Below are 27,251 nucleotides of genomic sequence, written 5' to 3' on the forward strand. Positions count from 1 at the left end.
AAAGGCGCCGCGCGCCGCTGCCGTTGGTGTGAAAAACACAGCAGCTGCTGTGCGAGGACTGGGTAAAAAAAACCCGCCGGGGTAAAGGGGAGGGGAACGGCAGGAGAGATCAAATCACATCGCCCAGGCTTCTGCAGATTCATTCAAGTAGCATCCCCTTCCGCCAGAAGGTGCGTTTTTAAACGGCCCATGCTTTATTTATGTTCAGATTGCGATCAAAAATTCTAATAGAATAAAGTACAGCCGGCAGGTGTCGCAATGATTTGGTCCTTTTAACCTGGTTGTCCCCGTATTGAAGCAGCCCCGCCGAGCTGCACCAGCGCACGGAGCCTGGCCTCCCATTTATTCCCGCTGCGTCGCTTCATGAATTTATTCCTGTCATCTTCAAGAGATGAGCTGTGGCCCTTGTCATGCTGACTGCAGCTGAGGAAGGGGAATCACGGCCGAAAGTTAATAACGGGTCACTTAAAAAAAACTGTGTTTTTGTGCGTCGTATTCACATTTGGGAGGATGCAACCCGAACGATTCCTGGTCCTTTTTTAAAAATTCCGGGACTGAGGGCTATTTCTGTTTGATTAATTTTTCTCTCAAAACAGTGGCACGGGATGGTGACTGAGACTGTTAGGAGCAGCCCTTTGCAGGATTGAGATGTTGATGTGAGATGAATAAAGCTGGTATTGGATTAATGTTAGGGGTAAGTCAGTTCAGGCTGACTGGCCAACTGCTGCTTGTTTCCTCCTGTGGCTCCTGGCTCCAGTCTGTTTAACAACATCTCACCACCTTGCTGGAAAATTTTGACAAGCCACCGCAAGAAATCACGCTGGGCAAGAAGAAATACTTTCTGTTGCCAACGTAAGAGTTGCAGCTACTGCCTAGACTCTATTGGAACGAATCGATTTGGATTCTACCTTTTTTTATACCAAAGCGTGTGGGGCGTTCAGAGTTTGAAGTGGACTTTGAAGTACCGTTATATAACATTTGGGAATTACTTTCTCGCTTATTTTTTTAAAAATAGTTTCTTCGCAAAGCTTTTTACTTGGAGTTTTGTGGATGTGTGTATTTGAGATTTGTTTGTATTATTTAGTGTTTGTAGTCTTTGGGCTTTCGTTAAGAGGAAGTTTTTACTATTATTGGAGTTTCGACAGCTTGATGGGAGTGAGAAGAGGAGGAAACGAGCTGTGTCTGCTGTCTGCATCCCAAGAACTGGAGAAGATCAGTGCTAATAAATATTAAACGTTGCACTTTGAGAAAAATGCCGGTGAAAAAGCAAGGTGAGTTAGGTTTTGCACGGTCGCAGTGATACGCGTGCATTAAACTTTAGCGAAATGTTACCATTGGTGAAATGTCACTTTTTTTCACCTTTAACTGCGCTTGTTTCCAGAAATAGGAATTTTAACTTTAATGAGATGGATCTATTAAAGCAAAAAAAACACCATTACGCATACTTTTGTGGAGGATGCAGCTTTGTTACTCTATTAAATCTTTGTTCAAACAAATTAAGTACAATATTGCTTTCGTCAAGCTGGCCACGAATGGCTGATTTCCATCACGTGAATATTTTGCTCCAACGGTTCATTCTTAATTTTGGCGAAGTGAAGATGGGCCTGCCCAAAAAAGACTTAAAATGAATTTCGAGCATTTTTTCTCTTCCTGCTATTTTACTATTTTTTATTCGCTTCTGAGTTTTTTTATTCGCTTCTGGCCTATTTTATGTACACTAAACGAAAAGCAACATGGGGTTCTCATTGGCTTAAGAGTTTCAAATATTCAAAAAGCCTTTGCTTTGTTATGGTTTTTACCCTAATGGAGTAGGCAGGCGTGTGTGTAAGTAAACGGCTTCATCATCACGCAAGAGTATATTCAAACCCAATAACAAAAAAGCCCCATCTCTTAAGCTAAAACAACAATGTGTTTCTTGCTCTCAAAGTTAATTCCTGTTTACGTAAATGGACAAATAATAAATCTGCATCTGAAATTAATTTTGTATTAAGATTAAAATGTTATTTTACATTTTGAACAACTATGAGCCAACATATAATGTTGGTTCCAGCAACCAATCTTGTGGGAAATTGGACAACCTGCAGAATTGTAGTGGAGCAAGTTATTAACAAACAAAGAAATTAAAATTATTCTAACATAAATATTGTATTGGTTATATATCATCATACGTCCCCAGCCTAAATTTTGCAGCATGCTTTGCTCACCCAAGGACATTAGATGTTATCACAGATGTTTTCCTGTGTTCGCAAAAAGCAAGGCAGTATTTTCATAAGGCTTTATGCACCCAGCACTTTGACTGTAACAGACTTTCAAGCACTGTACATACAGTACTAAGTACAGCCTATAAAATGCAACAGAGCTTTATGATAAGAGTGTTATCAATGGTTTAAGCAGTGGAATATGGGAATAAAATCTATTTGCAATTTTAATTGAAAGTTGTATTGCAACCCAAAATCTTGAGGATTTTCAGTCCTTATATACTTTTCACTGGTTCTGTTTTGCTAAATTTTGTCTTGTAGAGTAAAATTATGTTTTTTTTACTACAAAAACAATACATTAGTAATTATTCTCCAATACTTAAAAATATTGCTGTTGAAAATCCTTTTCTTGTAGGTACTAATTTGTATAGACTTATAAATAATCACAATGATTATTGGAGAAAAAAGGGTACCGATTGGCTGGCAAGTTGACTAATTGGCTGAGGTATCGCCATGGAGAAAACAGCAGGGAACTATAGGCTTCCGATGCTTTGGATATTTTAAAAATGGCTCAAGGCTTGAATGTTTTTATTTTTATTCGCAGAGAACTGGTCCCTGCATATGAATGTATGTTTCTTCTAGCAAGTGCGAATGAACAACCTTATCAACTAATTGTTTTAAGTTAGTTGTTAGTGTACCTGTTACCCCATTTGAGATTATTTCAAGTATTGTCCAATTCCAGAATCTCATCTAACAGTTGACATTTTGGTTTTGGGCTTTGAAAGTGTAGACTGATTGAATGCGGTCTGTACTGTTTCCTACTGCAGGCAGACAAAGGACGTTGAATCAACCAATCAGCCAATCGTTGGGATTTATGGCATACATACCTGGCATCACAACAGTCTCTGCAAACAATAAGAATATGTTCAAGCCTTGTGCCTTTTTGTTTTGAATTACCCAGACGTATGGGGATCCTAGATTTCCCTGTTGCTTTCTCCATGGTAAAACCTCAGCCAGCTAATCAGCATCTGCTTCTCCTGTGGTATAAATTGTGTTTGTTTTGAAATTTGGCATTCTTGCATTTGTCCTGGTAAGTGCAAGATGCCACTCTTTTTAGCAATATTCAAGTTCTGGCCTAATGAGCAATTTTATAAATGATGCCTGATATGCTGCTCGGACCACATAATTCATTGTATCATATACTTAGATGGTTATACACATTGTCTTGACAATTTGGTGTTATCACAACTTGGAGATTGGATCTAGGAGAAAATAATATTTTCATGTGAAATTAACCATTGGAACTTTGTGATGGAATATATTCAAGCACTGTTATTGGAGGGCAAGGTTTCTTTCTGTTGAGCTATGAACTACGAGGGGATTCAGGTTTATGCTTGCTGTTCTCTTTCATGCCAAGTTCTCAGTTGATTTTCTTTGTAGTGGTGGGGCTAGAGAAAGAGAGATGCGAAAAGATGAGTTGCTTTCTTGAACGTCTGCAGTCCCTGAGGTGTAAGTGCAACCACAGTGCTGTTAGGGATTGTAGGATTTTGGCCCAACAACAGTGAAGGAACAGTGACATATTTCCAAGTCAGGATGGTGAGTGATTTGTAGAGGAACCTCCAGATAGTGGTGTTCCCAGGTACCTGCTACTGTTGTTCTTATTGATAGTAATGGTTATGGGTTTGGAAGGTGCTACCTGAGGATCCTTGGTGAGTTCCTGCAGTGTATCTTGTAGCTGGTACACACGGCTGCCACTATTTGGTGGAGGGATTAAATGTTTGTGGAAGAGATAGCAATCAAGCAGGCAGTTTTGTCCTGGATGGTGTCGCGAGTGTTGTTGGAGTTGCAGTCATCCAGAGGAGAGTATTACATTACTTCTTGATGGTGGCTAGGCTCTGGGTACTCAGGAGGTAAATTACTCCCAGCAAGATTCCTAGCCTTTGACCTGCTTTGGTAGCCCCCATATTTCTATTTTTTTCTTCATTCATGGGACATGGGCATTGCTGGCTGGCCAGGGTTTATTGCCCACTCCTAGTTCCCCAAGGGGAGTTGAGAGTCAACCACATTGCTGTTGTTTTGGAGTCACATGTAAGCCAGACTAGGTAAGGCTGGCGATTTCCTTCCCTAAAAGACATTAGTGAACCAGGTGAGTTTTTCAGGCAAGCAACAATGGTCTTCAATATTTAATGCATTGAATTCTGATTCCACCGTCTTCTGTGGTTGGCTTTGAACCTGGGTCCCCAGAACATGAGTTACCGGATTAATAGTCGAGCTATAATACCTCTAGGCCATTGCCTACCCTAGTTTTTCCAATTCAGTTTCTGGTCAATGCCAATCCTCAGGCTGGTGGTAGTCGGGAATTCAGGAAGGGTAATGTCATTGTCAAGGGGTGATGGTTAAATAATTCCTCGTTGGAGATAATAATTGTCTGGCATTTGTGTGAAATGAATGTTACAAGCCTGGATATTGTCCATGTCTTTTTGCATTTGGATATTAACTGTTTCAAAGAACAAAGAACATCACTGGAACAGCTTTGGTATCTGATGAATCACGAGTGGTACTGAACATTGTGCAGTCATCTGCAAGCATCTCACTTTTGACTTTATGATAGAAGGGAAGCCATCATTGAATTATCTGAAGATGTTTGAGGAACTCCTGCAGCGATGTCCTGGAGCTAAGATGATTGACCTCCAACCATTCTCCTTTTGTGCCAGATATGAATCCAACCAGTGGAGAATTTTCCCCTGATTCCCATTGACTCCAATTTTGCTAGGGCTCTTTGATGCCATACTTGGTCAAATGCTACCTTGCTGTCAAGGGTAGTCGCTCTCACCTCTCCTCTGGCATTCGTTGTCCAAGTTTGAACCAAGGCTGTAGTGTGGTCAGGAGCTGAGTGATCCTGGTGGAACCCAAACTGAGCATCCATGAGCAGGTTATTGCTGAATAAGTGCTGCTTGATAGCACTATTCATGGCCCCTTCCATCACTTTGCTGATGATTGGGAGTAAACTGATGGGGTGGTGTTTGGCTGGATTGATTGTCCAGTTTCTTGTGTGCAGGACATACCTGGGCAATTTTCCACGTTGCCAAGTAGATGCCAGTGTTGTAGCTGTATTGGTTGGCTAGGGGTAAGGCTCAAGGTGCAACAAGTTCTGGAGCACGTCTTCAGGATTCTTGCTGAAATATTGTCAGGGCCCATATGATTTGCAGTGTCTTCAGCTGATTTTCGATTCACTCCACGTGATAGCAAATGACTGAAGACTGACATTGTTAATGCTGGGGACCTCTGGAGGAGGCCAAGATGGATCATCTACTCTGCATTTGCAGTTGATTATTGTGAATGCTTCAGCCTTATCTTTTGCACGGATGTTTTGGGCTTTTCCATCGTTTGAGGATGGGAATATTTGTTGAATCTCATCCGCCAATGAGTTGTTTAATTATCCATCGCTGTTCATGCTGGATGCAGCAGCAGGGTTGCATAGCTTAGGTCAAATTTGTTGATTGTAGAATCACTTAGCTCTATCTATTACTTGCTGCATATGTTGTTTGGTGTGCAAGTAATCCTGTGTAGCTTTACCAGGTTAAAGCCTCATTTTTAGGTATGTCTGGTTTTGCCTCTGATGTGCCCTCCACTCTTTGAATCAAGGTTGAACTCTGACTTGATGGTAATAGTAGAGTGGGGGAAATACCAGGCCATGAGGCTACAGATTGTGGTCAAGTATAATTCTGCTAATGGCCCACCGTGCCTCATTAAACTTTAAAAAGGTTATTTATCTGTGTCACAAGTAGGCTTAAATTAACACTGCAATGAAGTTACTGTGAAAATCCCCTAGATGCTGCATTCCGGCGCCTGTTGGCGTACACTGAGGGATAATTTAGTTCACCTAACCAGCATGTCTTTCAGACTGTGGGAGAAAACTGGAGTACCTAGAGGAAACCCGACACAAACATGGGGAGAATATGCAGACTCTGCACAGTGGCCAAAGTCGGAATTGAACCCAGGTCCCTGGTGCCTTTCAGCAGCGATGCTAACTGCTGCGTCACCATGCTGCTCCTGGATTTCCAGTCTTGAGTCACTAGATATAGGGCAGGAAGCTAAAGAAGGGCTACTACGTTTTTATGTAAGGCCAACACAATAAGAACACTAGGTTAAAGTGCAATAGGTTTATTTGATAGCACAAGCCACTAGCTTTCAGAGCGCTGCCCCTTCATCAGTTGAGTGGGAGTTCTGTTCACAAACAGGGCATATAAAGATGCAAACTCGACTTACAAGATAATGGTTGGAATATGAGTCTTTACAGGTAATCAAGTCTTAAAGATACAGACAATGTGAGTGGAGAGAGGGTTAAGCACAGGTTAAAGAGATGTATATTGTCTCCAGCCAGGACAGTTAGTGAAATTTTGCAAGCCCAGGCAAGTCGTGGGGATTACAGATAGTGTGACATGAACCCAAGATACTGGTTGAGGCCGTCCTCATGTGAGAGGAACTTGGCTATCAGTCTTTGCTCAGTGACACTGTGTTGTCATGTGTCTTGGAGAATGCTTACCCGAAGATCCGAGGCCAAATGCCCTATTCCCCAACAGGAAGAGAACAGTCTTGCCTGGTGATTGTCAGGCGGTGTTCATTCATCTGTTATCAAAGCGTCTGCATGGTCTCCCCAGTGTACCATGCCTTGGGACATCCTTTCCTGCAGCGTAGACAACATTGGCCAAGAATATGTACTGTGTACCTGGTGGATAGTTTTCTCACGTGAAATGATGGCATCTGTGTCGATGATTGGCACATCCTGCAGAGGTTGCTGTGGCAGTGTTGTGTGGTATCGTGGTCACTGTTCTCCTGAAGGCTGGGTAGTTTGCTGCGGACAGTGATTTGTTTGAGGTTGTGTGATTGTTTGAAGGCAAGAATTAGGGGTGTGCGGGTGGCCTTGATGAGATGTTCATCTTCATCAACAACCTATTGAAGGCTCTGGAGAAGATGTCACAGCTTCTCACTCCGGGGAAGTACTGTTTGTCTTCTGAGGAGATTGGTGCGGTTTTTCACTATGGCGTGTTGGAACTGTCTGAGTCGAGCACCAGATCCTGTTATGAGGGCATCTTTCAGTGTTTGGAGATGTCTGTTGTGATCCTCCTCATCTGAGCAGATCCTGTGTATATGAACGGCTTGTCTGTAGGGAATGGTTTCTTCTTCAACTTGTTTAGGGTGGAAGCTGGAGAAGTGGACCATCGTGAAGTTATCCATGGGCTTGCAGTACAGTGAACTGCTGAAGTGACCGTTTTTGAGAGATGCGTGTGTCTAAAAATGCAGCTGACTCCGCAGAGTAGTCCATGACAAGTCTGATAGTCAGTGGAACTTGTTGGTGCCATCATAGTTGTTTCAATGGTTGTTCACCATGGGTCCAAAGGAAGAAAATGTCATTGATGTATCTAGTGTATAGCATCGGTTGAAGGTCCTGTGCGGTGAAGAGGTCTTGTTTGAACCTGTGCATGAAGATGTTGGCACATTGAGGTGCAAATTTGGACCCCATGGCTGTTCCATATATCTGGATGAAGAACTGGTTGTTGAAGGTGAAGACATGGTGGTCTAGGATGAAGTGGATGAGTTGTAAAATTGCATCCGGAGTTTGGCAGTTGTTGGCATTGAATACCGAGGCAGTTGCAGCAATGCCATCATCCTGGGGGGATGCTGGTATGGAGTGCCAAGATATCCATTGTGACAAGGAGTGCTCCTGGTTCAACTGCTCCATGTGTGCTGAGTTTCTGTAGGAAGTCTGTAGTGTCGCAACAAAAGCTGGGGGTTCTTTGTACAGTGGGTTTCAGGATGCCCTCAACGTAGCTGGAGAGGTTCTCGCACAGAGTCCCATTGCCTGATACGATGGGACGGCTGGGTGTGTTTGCCTTGTGTATCTTAGGAAGACAATAGAGATCTCCAATGCAGGGAGTATGTAGGATGAGAGCACGGAGGGTGCTCTGAAGGTCCGGATCAAAGGTCTTGATCAGTCTGAGTTGATGGGTGTGTTCTTTCGTCGGATCTGTGGGTAACTGTATGTGGTGTTCCTCGTTGTTCAATTGTCGGCACACTTCTTTGAAGTAATCCATTCTGTTCAGTATGACGATGGCCCCTCCTTTGTCTGCTGGTTTGATGACAATGTTGCGGTTGATCTTGAGAGCATGGATGGCGTTGCATTGTGCTTGGGTGATGTTCGGAGCTGTCTTGAGTATGGCTGATGAATCTGGCATTGATGCACCTGAGAGACGTTTATGCAAGGCTTCATGGACTAGCAATAAATCAAAATTCTGATTGAATTGAGAGTTGATTATACAATTTTATGCACAATATTTTACTGCATGCGTTGTACTGTGCTTGAAGGCAAATCAGCATTTTTGCCCTGTTGCTGGGTAGACGTGATTTGAGTGGGTACGAGTTGCAATATAACTCCAGCTCCGCAAAATGTAATTTTAAATGTGGGTTTTGACTGCATTTCATTGATGCATGTATTAGTAAATCAAGTAGTTTTTGCTTCTATTGTGCTAATTTATTCCAATTCCCCCCCCCCACACTGTATTTTGTAATAGAAATAAAATACAGCACCGTGGCACAGTAGTTAGCACTGCTGCCTCACAGCACCAGGAACCCGGGTTCAATTCCAGCCTCGGATCACTGTCTATTTGGAGTTTACATATTCTCCCTGTCTCTACGTGGGTTTGCTCCAGTTTCCTCCCACACTCCAAAGAGCTGCAGGATAGGTGGATTGGCCATACTAAATTGCCTCTTAGTGTCGGGGGGTTAGCAAGTTAAATACAGGGGTTACAGGGATAGGGCCTGGGCATCCCTGGACACTAAGGGGCAATTTCTTAGCATAGCCAATCAACCTAATCTGCACATCTTTGGACTGTGGGAGGAGATAGGAGTACCTGGAGGAAACCCACACAGACACAAGGAGAATGTGCAAACTCCACACAGACAGTGACCTGAGCCAGGAATCGAACCCAGGACCCCGGAGCTGTGAAGCAGCAGTGCTAACCACTGTGCTACCGTACTGCCCCTTTTATGTAGAGCACCTCCCAATAGACTTTACAGGAGGTGGAAAATAAAATTGGATTATTTGTTCAAAAGTCTTCCTGCAAGATGGGTAGAGAATGTTAAGTAGAGAATTCCGGAACTATAGGTGACACAAACAAACGGGAATGATGATGACCGAATGGTGAAGAGGGCATAAGGATACAGTAACTAGTTTGCAACTAGAATGTGGAGGGATTTGAAAACCAGGAAGATAAGTTTTCATTTTAGAACTAAAGTTATAGCACAGAAGGAGGCCATTGAGCCGGTGGGCTCCCAAGTGCCTTTCTAATCCCACTTTCTTGCACTTGGCCCATAGCCTTGTAGCTTACAGCACTTAAGATGCAGATCCAGCTACTTTTAAAAAGAATTTAGTGTCTGCCCACCACCAACTCAGGCAGCAAATTTCAGACATCCACATCCTTTGTGTAAAGTTGTTGTTCCTCGTGTCCCCTCTACACCTACTGTCACGGAGCTTGGTTCTAAAATTCGCCATGAAAACAAGCAATTTCATCCTGTCCACCCTATTTCTTCCACTCGATTGTGTACACCTCTATCAAGTCACCCCTCAGCCTTTGTTCCAAGGAAAATAACCCCAACCTATCCAATCTCTCCTCATAGCTACACTTTTCTAGCCCTGGTAACATCCTTGCTAACCTTCTCTGGACTCTCCCCAGAGCAGTTACATTCTTTCTGTAATGTGGCGATTAGAACTGCAGACACTATTCCAGTTGTGGCCTCACCAGTGTTTTATACAGTTCCAACATTGTATCTTTTTATATTCTCCCCATAACCCTTAATTCCCTTGTCTGTCAAAAACCTATCCACCCGTGACTTAAATATATTTAGCGAGGTAGCCTCCACCACTTCAACGGGCAGAGAATTCCAGAGATTCACCACCCTTTGAGTGAAGAAGTTCCTCCTCAACTGTGTTCTAAACTGCTCCCCCCCTTATCTTGAGGCTGTGCTCTCTAGTCCTGCTGTCCTTTCTGAGCAGGAAGAATCCCTCTACCTCTACCCTATCCATCCTTTTCATTATCTTATATGTCTCTATAAGATCCCCCCTCATCCTTCTAAACTCCGAGTACAGACCCAGTCTATTTAGTCTCTCTTCATAGTCTAACCCCCTCATCTCAGCCTAGTGAACCTCCTCTGCACTCCCTCCAACGCCAAAATATCCTTGCGCAAGTGCGGTGACCAAAACTGCACACAGTACTCCAGCTGCGGCCTCACCAGTACCCTGTACAGTTGCAGCAAGACCTCCCTGCTTCTTTATTCTATCCCCCTCGCTATAAAGGCCAGCATCCCATTTGCCTTCTTGATCACCTGCTGCACCTGCAGACTGGGTTTTTGCGACTCATGCACAAGGACCCCCAGGTCCCTCTGCACCGTAGCTTGCTGCGGCTTTTCTCCCTTTTTAAATAGTAATCCCTCCTACTACTATTTCTGCCAAAGTGGATAACCTCACACTTGCCAACATTATACTCCATCTGCCAGGTCCTCGCCCACTCGCTCAGCCTATCCAGACCCCTCTGCAGACTTTCCATACCCTCCGCACAATTTGCGCTTCCACTCATCTTTGTCATCAGCAAATTTCGTCACCCTACACTCAGCCCCCTTCTCCAGATCATCTATATAAATGGTAAATAGCTGAGGCCCCAGCACCGATCCCTGCATTACCCCACTAGTCACCAACCGCCAATCAGAATAGCACCCATTGATACCAACTCTCTGCCTCCTATTAGATAACCAATCCTCTATCGACGCTAACACCTTACCCCCAACTCCATGCCCCCTAATCTTCTGAAGTAACCTTTTGTGCGGCACCTTATCAAACGCCCTTTGAAAATCAAGAAACACCACATCCACCGGTTCCCCTCTGTCTACCGCACTGGTCACATTCTCATAGAAATCCAATAAATTTGTCAAACACGACTTCCCCTTAACGAATCAGTGCTGCGTCTGCTCTATCAAGCCATTCTTTTCTAGGTGCCTTGCTATTTCTTCTTTGATGACAGATTCAAGCATTTTTCCAACTACACATGTTAAACTAACTGGCCTATAATTCCCTGCCTTTTGCCTGCTACCTTTTTTAAACAGCGGTGTAACATTAGCCGTTTTCCAATCTTCCGGCACTTCCCTGGAATCTAGCAAAGTTTGGTAAATAATCACTAAGGCATCCACTATCACCTCTGCCATTTCCTTCAGAACCCTGGGATGCATTCCATCCGGTCCTGGGGACTTGTCCACCATCAGTCCCGTTAGTCTATCAAGCACTACTTCTCTAGTGACAGTAATCGCATTCAGGCCCTCAACTCCTACCATCCTTCTATCTTTAATATCTGGCAAACTATTCGCGTCCTCCTCCGTGAAGACCGAGGCAAAAAACTTATTCAAGCCTCTGCCATTTCCTCATCTCCCACCACTAAATCCCCCCCCTCGTCCTCTAAGGATCCAACATTCACTCTAGCCAGCCTCCTCTTTATATATTTGTAAAAACTCTTACTGTCCTTTTTTTATATTTAGTGCTAGTTTAGCTTCATAGTCTATCCTTCCTTTCTTTATCAACTTCTTAGATTTTTTTGTTGATTTTTAAACCTCTCCCAATCTTCTACTTGCCCACTACTTTTAGCCACTCTAAACGCATGATCTCTTACTTCATCTATTCTCCTTAGTATAGTCCCTTTTTTTTGTGAATCCCTTGTAACTGTTGGGCGTCCATAAATGTATTACCTCACATCTCTCTGTTAAAATCTATCTGCCACTTTATGCCCACTTTAACCCATAAATATTGTTTTATAGATTATAGCTATCCTCTACACTATTCACTATTTGCCAATCTTTGCTTTCTGCTAATTTTTCCATGGGCGTTTACTTTTTTGTAGTAAACTATATGAAGAGAAGTTGAGATGGATAAGGAGTAATACTTGCATAATTCCTCCTGTGGCTTTAGCCAGGGCAGTGTTGGTGTTGTAAACAGGAAGAAAGCTTGACTAAAAGCAGTTTGAAAGTAACGGGCACAGAGGTGGGAGACAGAAGACAATGACATGTGAAGATCTTGAGGGGAAAAAAAGAATTTTGAGATGATTCATAATTTGACAGAACAATTAAGTTGAGAATGAGTGTTTTGAAGAAGGGACTGATGTGATTTTGGAAGATTAGAAGAGTACTTGAGCACTGAAGAACTATTTGTAATATTAGCAAGTGGAATCTAGGTGTGAAACTTGAAAGAATGATGATGAGAGGGGAGTGGAGAGAAAGTGCAGAATGATCTGAGGTTGGTGGAGACCAAGTGGGAAATTGGGGTAGGTCAGGAATATTGGAGGAGAAGAGGCAGCAAGTGGCAGTGGGAGCTGTGTGAAATAGTTTCGATCTCTCAGATTGTGAGCTGTTTTCACTAAGTGGGAGAATAGAAGAGGGGAACATTTGTTATGTTCTTTAGTTCTTGTAGTAATATTTTGGATGAGAAGAGTGAGCCGTTGTCAACATATTTTATCAGTTCCATCTGATTTTGTATCTTAACTCTAACAACCTGCCATGATTCCGTAATGTGGAGATGCTGGCGTTGGACTGAAGTAAACACACTAAGAAGTCTCACCACACCAGGTTAAAGTCTAACAGATTTATTTGGTAGCAAAATCCACTTGCTTTCGAAGTGCTGCTCTTTCATCAGGTGAGTGGGATTTCAGTTCACAGGGCATTTAAAGACACAAACTTTATACGCCCTGTTTGTGAACTGAAATCCCACTCATCTGATGAAGGAGCAGCGCTTCGAAAGCTAGTGGCTTTTGCTACCAAATAAGCGTATTGGAATATAACCTGGTGTTGTGAGACTTCTTACCGTGGTTCCGTAACCCATAATACCCATATCTTACACAACCTATCAGTCTTAGTTTTGACATTTTTAATTGACCAAGGCACAACTTTCTGTAGTTTGTTCCAGAATTTCATTGCCCATTTTGTGAAGAAGTACTCCCTGGTAATGCTCTTGAATGATCAAATCAAACTTTAACGTTATGTTCCCTTGTGCTGGACTTTTTCATGAGAGGAAATTGAGAGAAACTATAAAATCACCTGAAATATCTCCATTAAATCATCACTCAATCCTCTGTACACAAAGGAATGCGAGTTGAGCCTATGTGATGTGACTTGGCCTCATAATTTAACTATTTTAGTTCCTAGTATCTGATGAATCTACATTGCAACTGGCTGCAGAACCAAAGGATTCTACATTGGGTAGAATACCCAGTACTAAGCAGATAATCTAAATAGGGTTTACAGAACCAGAATCATCAACTGTAATATGACTTCCACCGCTTTGTACTCCAACCCTCTTAGAGGCCAATATTCCAATCTTGCTTTCATATATGTCCACTAATTTTGTGATTTCTATATTTAGGCAGAAATATCTTTCTGCTGCTCCATAATTCTGAGATTCCCACCATTTGGAAAATACTAATTTATCTTCCTTGTGTCCAAAATAAATGTCTTTGCATTTCCCTCCATTGAACAGTGTTTGCTACAGTTTTGCCAGTCACTTAATGTGCCTTTACAATTTTATCCTCCCATCTGCGCTATTTTCTGTGCCACCTGACTAATTGTCAACAACTTGGATATAGGGATATCTCTCTTTACCCACGTAACTTACAAATATAGTGAAAAGCTGAGGCTTCAGTACAGATCCTGGGTTGGGTTATTGGGGAATAATGAAATGGCACTGCAAGTCACAATCTTCCATTTGGAGATTGGTAACCATTCTTCTTAATCTCCATCTCTTGCCTCCTAACCAATTCCGTACTCTTGCCGGTTCCTGCCGCAGCTTCTATGTACTCTCACTTTAATAGCATCTTAAGTGTACCTTATCAAACACCTTCTAGAAATCCGTTAAAATACCATCCATAGACACTCTCTTAGCTCCCATGCAAAAACAAAATATTGTAGCTACTGGAAATCTGAAATAAAGATAATATGGCATGCAACATCTGTGGTGATAGGAACAATGTTAATGTTTTGGGTCATAATTTGGAAAGTTTAGAAATAATGGATTTTGAGCAAATAAAGTGGGATGTAGGAAAAAGAACAAATAGAAGATCTGAAAATAAAAGATAAAATAGCAAAAGGTCTGGCTGTTGAGGCCAAACGCCATGGTTATGGGACAAGTAAAAGACAAAGGATTTGTCCAGAGGAGATGTAAATGAGCAGCTGCCGTCCAAAAGCAAAATGATGACAAAAATGAACCAAAACCTATGAAGCAAAAGGGAAATAAAATGGGGGAGGAGGTTATAGTTTGAAATTGTTGAACTCCTTGTTGAGTCCAGAATGGTGTTTCCTTATTTACCATGTTAATTCCTCAAATTCAAAACTCATTAAATGGCTTGCCTTTCGCCAATCCACCCTGGTTCTTAGATTCAAGTAGTTTTCCAACAGTGAATGTTAGACTAATGGAGTGGTTATGGCAAGTGAATAATTAATGAATTGAAAAATTTAGAAGATCATGACTACAGCATCTAGAATTACCTCATTGTAATAATTTGAAATGGAACTATCAGGTCCTTGAGATTTGTCTGTCTTTACTCTTATTTTGTCATTAGCATTTTTGATACTCAGTTTATCCCTTCCCTTGGTTTATTTTAGTTTTCCTCTTATTGGCAATTAATCTTCATAATCTACTGTGAAGATCAAGATGTATTTGGCAAATGTGCCATTTCTTGATTTTCTTTCCCATGACTATAATCACCTGTATTCATCTTTAAAAGAAGCTGTCCTCTGAGACTGGCTTCTCAACAACATGATGTCGAAGCAGCTGTTAGCTAGCAGTCTTTAAATGATTTGCAGTTAACAAATTTGACACGTTTGCTACCAGTTGGATGTTAGCAAGTATATGATCTTTACTGGTCCTAACTACATTCTTTTATTAATTAGTACCGTGAATAACTTTCACCATGTCTGCTTGGGTTTCCTCTGGATTCTCTGGTTTCTTCCCCCAGTCCAAAAGACGTGCTGGTTAGGTACGTTGGCTGTGCTAAATTCTCTCTTGGTGTACCTGAACAGACGCCAGTAACATCATTTCAGTGTTAATGTAAGCCTACTTGTGACGATAAGAAATAAACTTTTAAGTATGACTCATAAATGACTAAAGATCTGAAAGTCAAAATGATGATGTATTATAATTTAACAATGGATTGCATTCAAAAGAGTGAGGCACATAAAATTATTAAAATTTGGTCATAGTTTGCTATGAATTTACGTTCATGTACATATGCAATTGGGTAACAAAACCAATTTCTGCAGTGAAAGATTGGGGAAATCCAGGTGCAAGAATATTATGAATTATTGTGCCTGAATGCATCATGACACTCTAGGGCTGTGCCCACATAGAAACATAGAAAATAGGAGCAGGAGGAGGCCATTTGACCCCTTGAGCTGCTCCACCATTTGTCATTTATCATGGCTGATGATCCACCTCAAACCTGATCCTGCCTTTCCCCCATATCCTTTGATTCCTTTCGCCTCAAGTGCTATAACTAACTGCCTCCTGAAATATTCAATGTTTTGGCCTCAGCTACTTTCTGTGATTAGCGAATTCCACAGGCTGACCACTGTGGGTGAAGATGTTTCTCCTCATCTCTGTCTTAAACCGTCTACTCTGTATTTTCAGACTGTGACCCCAACTATCAAGCTTCTTGCATCTACACTGTCTAGTCCTGTTAGAATTTTATAGGTTTCTATGAGATTCCCCACCCACCCTCGTTATTCTCAACTCCAGCAAATACAATCCTAATCAATGCAACCCTTCCTCGTGCACCTTTCCTGCCATCTCAGGAATCAGTCTGGTAAACCTTTTCTGCACTCCGTTTACAGCATGAACATTCTTTCTCAGATAAGGAGACCAAAACTGCACATGGTATTCCAGGTGTGGTAAGGGGTGATTTTTTGTGATTACAATAGTTTCAAATGGGTATAAAATTACATCCAGTATTTTACATACAACAAGAAACAATCATATATCTGGGTGCTTTATTGAAATATTTACGCAATTTACAAGTCTTCAGCTGTACTTTTTGTTTTTATTTTGAAGTTTTCCATATGAGTTGCATTTAAAAATTGAAAATTTTTATTAATTGTGCATGACTGATTAGATTACTTCAAACTTTAATTTTCATATTTGTAGTAAAATGTGATGTAATTCCATGCTTTCTTTTGGTCTCAAATGTTCATGCTGATTTCTGTTTATTGATGTTAATTTTTATGTTTCAGCATGGTCATGAGAGTAGCAGGACAGGTCAGAAAACACGGTACAAACTCTAAATTTTAGCCTCATCTGATTATATGCTCACAGGAAATTCTAGCCTCCTTGTGCCAACAATAATGGTGATGTTATGCTTTGATATTAGGTATGTTATTTGTACTTTCACTTTACTCTAGATAGCATCTGACCAAAGTTTTATACAGCTGAAACATAACTTGTTTTCCTTTTGAATTCTAGTCCTCTATTGTTAAATGACAACAGGTTTTTCATTTTTCTATACTTGCTGCTCACTGAATTGTCAGAATTGGTCCTCCAAGGTATGGTAGTTGATTTGATCTGCATAGCTATCCAGTACACCAGGGTGAACCCAATGAGTATGATAGCAAATCATTTTCTGATAAATGATGTCCCCCATTTGGCATCACCAGGGCTTCTGTTCTGACAGGAAAATTCAAGTTATAAACGTGCAACTCTTGTCCACGTTCAATGTAGCTTTAATCTGTTCCCATCTGCTTCCATTTTAATTGCTTAGAAATCCTTATCTTGCCTACCATAGGTCCATATCCCTGCCTATTTTACCACTATATTTAGTATGGGTTTTCTTTTCCATGCTCGACTGTCATAAGTGATAGCCTTCAGTCATTTTGCTTTGCATTTTGAAACACTTGCCACAAAACATTTTCCTTGCTCCACTTTCAACTTGCAAATTCCCTTTAAACATACCTTTGGAGAACTCTGAAAGTTCCAGTTTACTCCAACTCAGGTTTGGTCTCAAAATTTGAAGCAATTTTTGTCTTTTTGTTCCACTGAAAATATTTGACGTTGATTTAGTTTTGAGATATTTTTGTTGCGTACTTTTCTCATTTCTATTTGTAGGGCAATCAACAGATGGAAGGAATGTTAGTTCCATTCATTCCACAGAATGGACAAAGATAATACTGATGCATTGAATTTCTTTTATTGAGCAGAATTTAAAATTAACACGTTACAGAAAATGAAAAAGACTGAAGAGAGATAGAGATACAGGCAAAAGCCAGTTGTGTACTGGTCAAAGAACTTGAAACATTCTGACTGAGCTAACTAAACATGGAGCTGTGACTACAATACAAGTTAATTCTTCTGTTATTGATTTTCTTTGGCACATGCTGTCTCTGACTACCAAAACACCTTGTACAAGCTGTTTATGAAAATTTTGTTTTGGCTTATGAAAAGGTCTTTTTCTGTTTGTGTTGTAATTTCAAAGAATGCAGTCAAATTTTCAAGCTAATCCCAGCATGCCTGCTGAGTTTAAAAATGTGGTCAAGTTAGGTTTAAGAGCTTTAAATGTAATTGCCCAGGCAGAAATATTTTAAAATGAAGTCTTTGGATTAATAAAGCAAACAGAACTAAGCATACATAGGATCCCTCAAGGATCAAAGCTCAAATGTAAATAAAAGCAAAATACTGTGGATGATGGAAATCTGGGAGAAAGAAAATTGGCAAATGCTAAGCAGGTCAAGCAGTATTGTGGAGAGAGACAATGAAGTTTTATGTTGGAACTGGAAAAAGTTGAGAGATGCCCAACAGGCTTTAAGGAAAGGGTGGAGGAAGAGAAAGAACAAAAAGGCTGGAAAGCAGATGGGATTAATTCCTTGCACCATTTTTCTTTTTGTTGTTTATTCTCCTCCTTTGTACCTTATCTGTTTGCTCCTCCAGTCTACTTGCTCTTGCAGACAGTTGAGACAGGATGTATCCCCTAATTCTTCAAACCTGACAATAATCAGGATGGCTTGATTTTGATAAAGCTGAGATGTGTTTCCCAAATCCTGTTACGTAATCCTTTTTTTTAACAAAAGTCAGAAAGCAGCAAAGTTGGCTTTTTAAACCAGGAACGTTATTTATTCGTGCACATTATTCTAGAAAAGATTTGTTGCTACTACATACACAAAAGAAAGATACAGTAAAAAAAGTTTTGCTTCTGCGCATATTAAAAACCAAATAGTTAATAGTTCATGTGAATATCAGAGCCCAGAGAGAATGGTGGTTAAAAACCAAGTGAGTCAAGGTAGCTGAAGACAGGATTTCGTGGAGTTTCTTGCAACGAGGAGATGCTCAGCAATGTGTGAAAGGCAGCTTTGATAATATTTGTAGCAGAGAAGCAGTTTGCTTTTCCAGATAACTTTTGGAAACAGGTTTCAAGGAGACTCTGAACCTTGTGGCTTGGTAAACTGGCTAGATGTTAGTTACTTAATCCAGGTTTTTGCAATAATGTTATTTCTGCATTCTGTAATGCCTTGTTTTCTGCATGCAAGCAGGACTTGTAATAAGGCCTTCAGAAATAAGTGTTTCACTTGTATGACAACAGACTGTTGATACATGATGGAAAACAATCAATAGTCTGTTCGTATTAATGAGTTAGCTTCTCACTTCCATAGTCAATCATCAACATACAGTGGAGGCAGGTAGAAGTCCTTAGCACTTCTCTGCAGAATTAGCACTTGTTTGCAGAATTAGCACTTCTTTGCAGAATTAATTTTGGTAGCTTCCCTTTGTTACCTGACATCTCTGGAAACTGGTCCTGAGACTTTTTTCCTTTTTGTTTTGGGGTGAACCTTGACAAAGGCGGGGTGCGATGTTCGACAAGATGTTGGTCAAAGCAATCCCACTTTTAGAAGTTACCAGAATCTTGGCCGTCTCTTGCACTTCCAAAAGTCAGGTGGTCTGTGGCAACCATTTTAAAAGTTCAACAATATCCATTTTTAAAAGAAAGTATAGTTTTTAACAAATCTGTAACATGTCTACTGGCATGACATTGCATAAAACCTTTTGCATTTTAAACTTGACAACCCATTGGACTTTCTCCAAGGCATTTATAGTATGCTTTTTCTTACAGATTTGAATTTCCAGAAGCTTTTGACTAGGTTTTGTAATACTACCTATTAACTTGGGGAAAGAAGTAGCAGGATAGAAGTCAATGATAGTGAATAGAAATAAGTTGACAAACTTCAAATGAAGTCTAGTGATAAATGGGAATGTTCCGGATATGGCACAGGCTACTGGCGCAAGCCTATGATGCAAATCTGAAATGAAACTCAAATGACCGGGAGGACGGACAATAGGGAGAGGCCAGGTCAGACTGAAAATGATTTTAAACAAGTGCAGAGGTGGGATGGGGGAAAAGAACTAAAAAGAGGCATATTTATTTTGTTTTAAATGTGTATTAGAAATATATGTTAGAAATGTGTGCATATAACAAATATGTGATATTTGATATCTATTTATGGTCTGGCCCCATAAAGAATAGTTAATCTTCTTCTGGCCTGAAGATGTACTCTTCCCTGGACCCCACCCCACTGGGCTGATCCCCTACAGCCAGTTGTCTTCTGGGCTTCTCTTGGAGCCTTCACTATGGAAGAAGAAAAGGTAATAATTGATAAGTTGTATTTCATAAGGTACCAATCTGCACCAAGTGGGATAGAGTCCTGGAATGATTTCAGACTGCCTTGGTTAGTGCATTACAGAGACCACTCCTGAGATACAGAAGGTATGATATTAATCTAAAACTGCATCAATGTGAACGTGGTTGTAGTACAACTTTACCTTGATCAACATCTGAAGTACCTGCTCTTGTAAATCTGAAATAAAAGCAGAAAATGCTGCAAATACTCAGCAGGTCTGGCAGCATTTGTGGAGATTAACATTCAAAGTCCATGACTCTTTTTGAGAATTTACATTGATCATCTCATTCAAGAGTGACACTCAAGTGTTTTTCAATGACTTTGTTTGCCATACTGCTGATTATTGGTTTTGCATTCCGTTTTTAACTTTTGAATTCTTCTAACCCTTGACTTTTGCATTTTGTCTTAACTGATCTCTATAATACACAGGAAAATGCTGTTTGCAAAGAAGAGCATTAAGCATCTTTGGAAGGAACAGGTGATTTGTTTCAGGCATACAATCTTGCGTTGCAATTTAGAATAAGAAACCAAGGGAAGTGGGAATAATTTACTTATGATGTTTACAAAAGTTGATGGATAGATGCAGTAAAGGCTTTAGAGAGACAAATATGTACATGCTTTAAGCAATCAGAAATAAACCCTGGAAAAACACTTTGAAAGCCTGTAAATCATGTCAAAGATTACAATCGAAGCTGACAAAATAGAATGGTGTCTTCTAGTCTTAGCAAGCCAAGGTCAAAGGTGCAAATTCTTCTACCAGTGCTTTGCTCAATGAAAAGTCTAGAAGGTATCCAAACTCCTTAATTACCTGTCACATTCCCTGCTGTAAAGAAAATAGGCGCTAAAGTTGTTTGAAGTGATTGGGCAAGCAAGTTAGAGTTTTAAGCTTTGCTGGAACAGTGTAGAAGGTCAAAAACAGGTCAAAGTTCACAAGTTGCCGTTTTTAAAGGCAAGCATTTGGTTTCCTGTACTACAATGGGAGCACATGGATGGATGTGTTGTGTCTCCTGCACTTGCACAGAAAAGTCCAAGTGAAAGGGTAGAGTCAAGTAAGGCTTTTTGATGAGTGAACTAAGCTGTCATATAAGGGAAAAGTCCTTTTGAAGAGCAGGGAAGGAGGGAGAAAAGATGAACTTCCAACTGGAAGCTGCAGATGATCCTCTAAACTACAAAGGGAATTCAATCATACTGTAAGAGGGGCAGATTCAAAAGCAGAGATGGGAAGTGGAATTTATTTAGAAAATAGAAGCACATAGTATTAAAGGAATTGTGATAACTTATTTATTTGGCTAAGGATTTTGTGGCACAGAATTGTGGTTTGGTACTTTTTTGATTGATGTGGGTACCTTGAAGGCTGCTTATGAATAGAACTTTTTTTGGTATCTAAATGGATTTGGATGTAGGAATACAGTTTTGAATTTGCAGAAATAAGAACTTGTCTATCCCTACTGATGTTAGTCTGTGGGTTAGGAAGCCTAGGATTAGTCGCTGTGAGAGAAGTTGTGTCCTCGGCTATGTAGTTTGGAGTTGTATTTTGTAGGAATAATGGTGTTGAAGGTTGAGCTGTAGTCAATAAATAGGAGTATAAAGTGTATTTGTTATCCAGGTGTTCTAAGGTTGAGTATAGTGCCAGGGAGATGGCGTCTGCTCTGAATCTGTTATGGTGATAGATGACTAGTGGATCCAGATAATCTGGGAGGCTGGGATTGATTCATGCCTTTTGAAGCACTTCATGATGGATGTCAGAATCACCAGGTGATAGTCATTTAAGGCACATTGCCTGCCTTTTCTTGTTTACAGGGATGATGGTCATCATCTTGAAGCCAGTAGGGACTTCGGATTGATGTAAATAGAAGTTGAAGATGTTTGCGAATACTTTCCTGCCAGCTGGTCTGCACAAGATCTGTGTGCGTGTCTGGGTACGCCAGCCGGGTCAGCCATGTTCTGCGGGTTGACTTTTGAGAAGGCTAATCTGATGTTTGCAATGGTACTTCGGATACCAGTTCTGATAAGGCTTCCGGGATGGAAGGCATGCTCTTGCTGACTACTTGCTCAAAACGGGCAGAGAATGCATTGAGCAAATCGGGGAGGGGTGCATTCGTGCTGGCGATTACTTATGGGAGATCATGGGTGTTGGACAAAGGATATATTTTATAAGTCTGGAATCTGGAGGTGTTTAGTAGCAATGAAAGAGCCTCTTTTGTCTTTGCAGACATACCATCTCCATTGACCAGAGCTCTGTCTTAGAAGTGTAAAAGATGTTAGTGCATTTCTTTGGGATTTAATTGTCTGCAGCCACAGAGGCAGTGAGCGTCTGCTGCTATGGTGGGGACTTGGATAGGAATGGTAGTCTAGAAAAAGTGGCCATGGGGTTAAGAACATAAGAACATAAGAAATAGGAGCAGGAGTAGGCCATCTGGCCCTTCGAGCCTGCCCCGCCATTCAATAAGATCATGGCTGATCTGTCGTGGCTCAGTTCCACATTCCCGCCCTCTCCCCATAACCCTTAATCCCCTCTCTTATCAAAAACCCATCAACCCTCTTCTTAAAAATATTTAGCGAGGCAGCCTCCACCACTTCAACGGGCAGAGAATTCCAGAGATTCACCACCCTTTGAGTGACGAAGTTCCTCCTCAACTCTGTTCTAAACCGCCCCCCCTTTATCTTGAGGCTGTGCCCCCTAGTCCTATTATCCTTTCTGAGCGGGAAGAGTCTCTCCACCTCTATCCTATCCATCCCATTCATCATCTTATATGTCTCAATGAGATCTCCCCTCATTCTTCTAAACTCTAACGAGTACAAGCCTAGTTTATTCAGCCTCTCCTCATAACTCAACCCCCTCAACTCCGGCATCAGCCTAGTAAACCTCCTCTGCACTCCCTCCAAGGCCAAAATATCCTTGCGTAAGTACGGCGCCCAAAACTGCACACAGTACTCCAGCTGCGGCCTCAATGGGAATGTTGTGAAATGGTAGCTGGGAAGATAGGAAGTCAGAATTTGGTGTTTGTAAGAATGGTAAAATTGTAAAATGCTAGGGGGTAAAGCATTGCACGGTCCCTTTAAAAGGTGGTGCTTTTTGGAGTTTAAAAAAACGTAAGTACATAGGGAGCCCAAACTAAAACATTTGTATCAAAAGGCCAAGCTGCCATTTTTACCAAGACAACAGGCTTTTGAATTTGCCGATCAATTTGAATCAGGCACTTAGATATCAAAAACCTATTCAATTTACATCTGATGGTTTTGACAACTGAAGATCAATCCTATTGTGGGAAATATTGATGTATTGTCACAAATACAAAAGAAGGGGGCAGTGGGACAAAAAGAGAGCAACTGCCACCTGCTTGAGATAATAGCTCTCAACTCTCGAATATGCTGGGCCTCCTTTGTTGATTCTTCTTCTGTTTGGAACTTCTTTCTTCTTTGGTGCTTTCTCTGAGAGAGAGAGAATTGCTGGCTCTTGTAGTTTCATCTGTGTGAGAGAACGCACCATCTTTTCTCGTTGGTACCTTTTGCTATCGAGAAGTTCCAGACAGCAGAATCAACAAATAAGGCCCAGGCGTATTCTGGAAGAGACACAACCTGGTTGTAATTTAGGGAGTGACTAAATTCTATTTTTGTTAATGAGTGGGAATTGTATTTATTGGAACAGCATACCATTAGAATCTTGTTCTATTTAGGAATAGTTAATAGTTAGAATGGATTCATTCAGTTTGCTATTAGTTTAATTAATATGTTCACTATTAGTTGGATAAATAAATTGTTACATGTTGATTTTAGAGTGACTGTCAGGGATTTATTCTGTATTTAACCACTAGAAGTTGCTAAAAAGCAGGCCATACCATTTCCCACACACTTTTCACAGATTATAAGGTGGGGTACTTTTTTTTTTGGCGTTTCAGTGTTAGTTCTTGTGGGGGGGAGAATCAACCTCCACTTTATAACAGGAAGGTATCTCTAGATGATATACTTAGCTGGATTGCAGACTTCCAGGAGGAATGTTGCGGAATTATTCCTTCAGAAATCTGAATTATCTGACTGTGTCAAACTGACCCTTTGCACTGGCCTCTGACCAAACCAATGTACAGAAAACAAGCTAAGAGCTGTTCCTTGGATCTAAGCCACAACCGGCTGTGTGAATTGAGAGGACTGGACTAGCTGATTGTCGCCTTGTTTGTGGAACTTGACTGCTTGTTCAGGACTTACCTCACCTCCAACATCCTTACCAACATTATCCTGCTGCAGTGCACCAAACTGCAAATCCTCAAACTCCACACTAACCAGATTAGCGAGCTGTTTGAGGTGGACAAGTTGGCCTCGTTGCTCCACCTACAGAGCCTGACATTGAATGGCAACCCAAAAATGTAGACGAAAGAATAAGGAGTTATGTGGTCTAAGTAATCCCACACTTAAAGTAACTAAACTGCACCTTAATCACCAAACAAGATTGTTTAACTGCCGCCATCTGAAGTCATTCACCAAACGCAAGTGTGCCTCAAGAAGAAAATATGATGACTGTTCCAAAGTTGCATTATGGTGGATTTATCACCCTCATGTTATTGGTAACGGATTCCTAGCTGGAGCAGAGCCACTCAGTCAGGAACTCTGCAACTTTCTCAAATTAACTATTTTTCTAAAAACAGGATCTGGATCAAAGATAACAAGGTCCCTGCTACGAGTCATGGTTAATCAGTGGAAAGCTTTGTCCACTTTTTAAAGCATTATTTTTAGAATAACTAGGTTGAAGTAGATATAATTTCCTGCCTTATGAGTGGAACAGTACATGCTATGCCTGGGAGTTAAAATTTGTAAAATTCCCAAATCCTGTCATGTTGAGTGACAAGGACAAGCAAAAAAAGCAGATTTGAGAACATTTTAGATATGCGTTGTGGGGAAAATGAACTTCTTTCCTTAAAATATAAAGTTTATATAGTTTTAAACATTGAAGATGTACCAGATAATTTTTGATGCTAATTTGCAATTTCCAGCTATTGAGAGGGTGAACCTTTCAGTCAGATGCATGACTTACGCCAGGGTTTCCTGATCTGTGGTACAATTGTAAGACAAGATTTTGGAGTGTGAACTCCAAGGCAGTAATGGCTGTGAGGTACTTTTATATCCTTTTAGTGGTGGTCATTGCCTAACAGACAAACTTTTTATGGTCCGAATGCTGCTGCAGAAATATACGTGAGAAGGTGGGTGTTTATTTTTAAACCACGCAGTTTAAACATACCACCATGCTCGACCTCATTCCATCTCTCAAATGTCCCTTGTTCACACACTGAACATGACCACCTTGTCCCCTTGCCCAGCTCTGTTCCCACCCAACCCAGCTCTCACTCTAGGGCCACAGCAATTTTCATGGTTCAAAGTGGGGTCACAGTGGAAAAGAGTTTGGAAAGCAGTAAGATGCACAGTGTTATTTCATTGGAATTATTATTCACCAAATATACATTGCAATATATGTATAAATAATTGTGCATAAACATTGCCAAGAGAAAGAACTATTTACAAAGTGAAAAAATGTTAGAGCCAGAAAGGAAGGATGGACGGAAAGCAATCTTTTGGGGATTGGTGGAAATACACAACAGATCAGTAGGGGATACACAAGTAACAAACCAGATATGGAGCTCTTCATTAGAACAGTTTGGATTGTTCTTAATATTTTCTAATTTTGTTTCAAATTGATGGTATTCACATTTCTTTTGCTTTCTATTTAAAAAGGTCTGCTGGTTATGTTTTGAGATATGTCAAGTTAATGTTTGAAACAAAGCAAAAAACTGCAAATGCTGAAATTTGAAAGCAAAACGTAGGACGGACATAGCAGCTCATAGAACATAGAAGATTGCAGTGCTGACCTGTGAAACAAATCTAAAGCCCATCTAATCTACAATATTCAATATCATCCATATGTTTATCCAATGACCATTTAAATGCCCTTAATGCTGGCGAGTCCACCACTATTGCAGACAGTGCATTCCATGCCCTTACTGAGTAAAGAACCTACCTCTGACATCTGTCCTATATGTATCACCCCTCAATTTTAAAGCTATGTCCCCTCATGCTAGCCATCTCCATCTGAGGAAAAAGGCTCTCACTGTCCACCCTATTAAATTCTCCTGATCTTCATATATGCCTCTAAGTCACCTCTTGACCTTCTCTCTAACGGAAATAGCCTCAAGTCCCTCAGCCTTTCCTCATAAGACCTTCCCACCATACCAAGCAACATCCTGGTAAATCTCCTCTGCACCCTTTCCAATGCTTACACATCCTATAATGCAGCGACCACAACTCAAAGCAATACTCCAAATGCGGCCGCACCAGAGTTTGTACAGCTGCAATGTGACCACATGGCTCGAAAACTCAGTCCCTCTACCAATAAAAGCTAACACACCATATGCTGTCTAACAACCCTATCAACATGGGTCCCAACTTTCGGGGATCTATGCACATTTTCTCCCATAACCACTACCCTGTTACTTTTGCTCCTATCCAGAATCATCTTTCCAACCCTTTCCTCGACATCTCCGGAATTTTTCGGAGGCCTATAGAAAACTTTCCATCCTTAAATGGAGCTCAGTAGGTTTGGGAGAACCGAAAAGTAATATTTCAGATTCAGACTTTAGTGCAAGACAAGGTGCTTGGTAGTACGTCTAAATAAACTAGGGCCTCGCACCTAAGGAATCTTGGAAAACCATGCATTAGTTTGAGTTTGGGCAGTGTTTTTTTTTGCTTTGGCTTTAAAGATCTCATCGTGGAGCTGTTTCCAGTCATCATCTACATCACTTGGCAGAGGAAGTTCATACTGTGGAATGATTTCAAGTTGTGTAGCAAGGTCTAAAGTGATAGTGGATCTCCTGAGGTGTTTGACCTCAGCTTTGGCCGTATCCAGCAAGTTGTTTCGTGATGTTAGCCTTTTCAGGTTGTGATTTTGTTGTCTTTGGGATTGATCATAGGCGATAGTGCAGATCATTATAAACTTCTTCCTTACATGCTGCTGTTACTCATTGTGCAAGCAAATGCATTTCCACTGCTGTGTATCTGCCATGTTGTTGCATGGAAAAGCATGGGTTCATCTGGCATTTGTTTTGGGAAAGCTTTCCACATTGTTTGTTATCCCTCTCCTGATGGTGAAATCTATCCCTGCCTTTGTGTTGTGCAGGAAATAGACTGCTCTAAATCCTGCTCCCGTTTCTTTAAGCTGGCCTTCCTCTGGTCTTGTCCCACTAAGACCAGTTATGTCTCCATCATAACATCTAAATTTCCTAACTACCAGAATTGAATGGCATGCAGACCTATCCTAGTTTGGCAATC

The 27,251-nt window shown here is 41.0% G+C and overlaps 1 protein-coding gene and 1 pseudogene across 8 annotated transcripts in view; both read left to right on the forward strand.

Annotated features, from left to right (window-relative positions):
- The first annotated feature begins 16 nt into the window (after positions 1-16).
- The window catches only part of dlg2 (discs, large homolog 2 (Drosophila)), a 941,559-nt gene continuing 914,324 nt past the window's right edge, over positions 17-27,251 (forward strand). For all 8 annotated transcript variants that reach the window (XM_080197062.1, XM_080197064.1, XM_080197065.1 and 5 more), the window contains exon 1: positions 17-1,271. In XM_080197062.1, the coding sequence (XP_080053188.1) occupies positions 1,253-1,271 (19 nt within the window). In that variant the 5' untranslated portion in view covers positions 17-1,252. The remainder of the gene's footprint in view (positions 1,272-27,251) is intronic.
- On the forward strand, positions 23,899-24,654 carry LOC145349467 (leucine-rich repeat-containing protein 51-like; annotated as a pseudogene).

The sequence above is a fragment of the Carcharhinus amblyrhynchos genome, chromosome 10 (genome assembly GCF_965287045.1).
Source record: "Carcharhinus amblyrhynchos chromosome 10, sCarAmb.v2.hapA, whole genome shotgun sequence".
Classification (NCBI taxonomy): domain Eukaryota; kingdom Metazoa; phylum Chordata; class Chondrichthyes; order Carcharhiniformes; family Carcharhinidae; genus Carcharhinus; species Carcharhinus amblyrhynchos.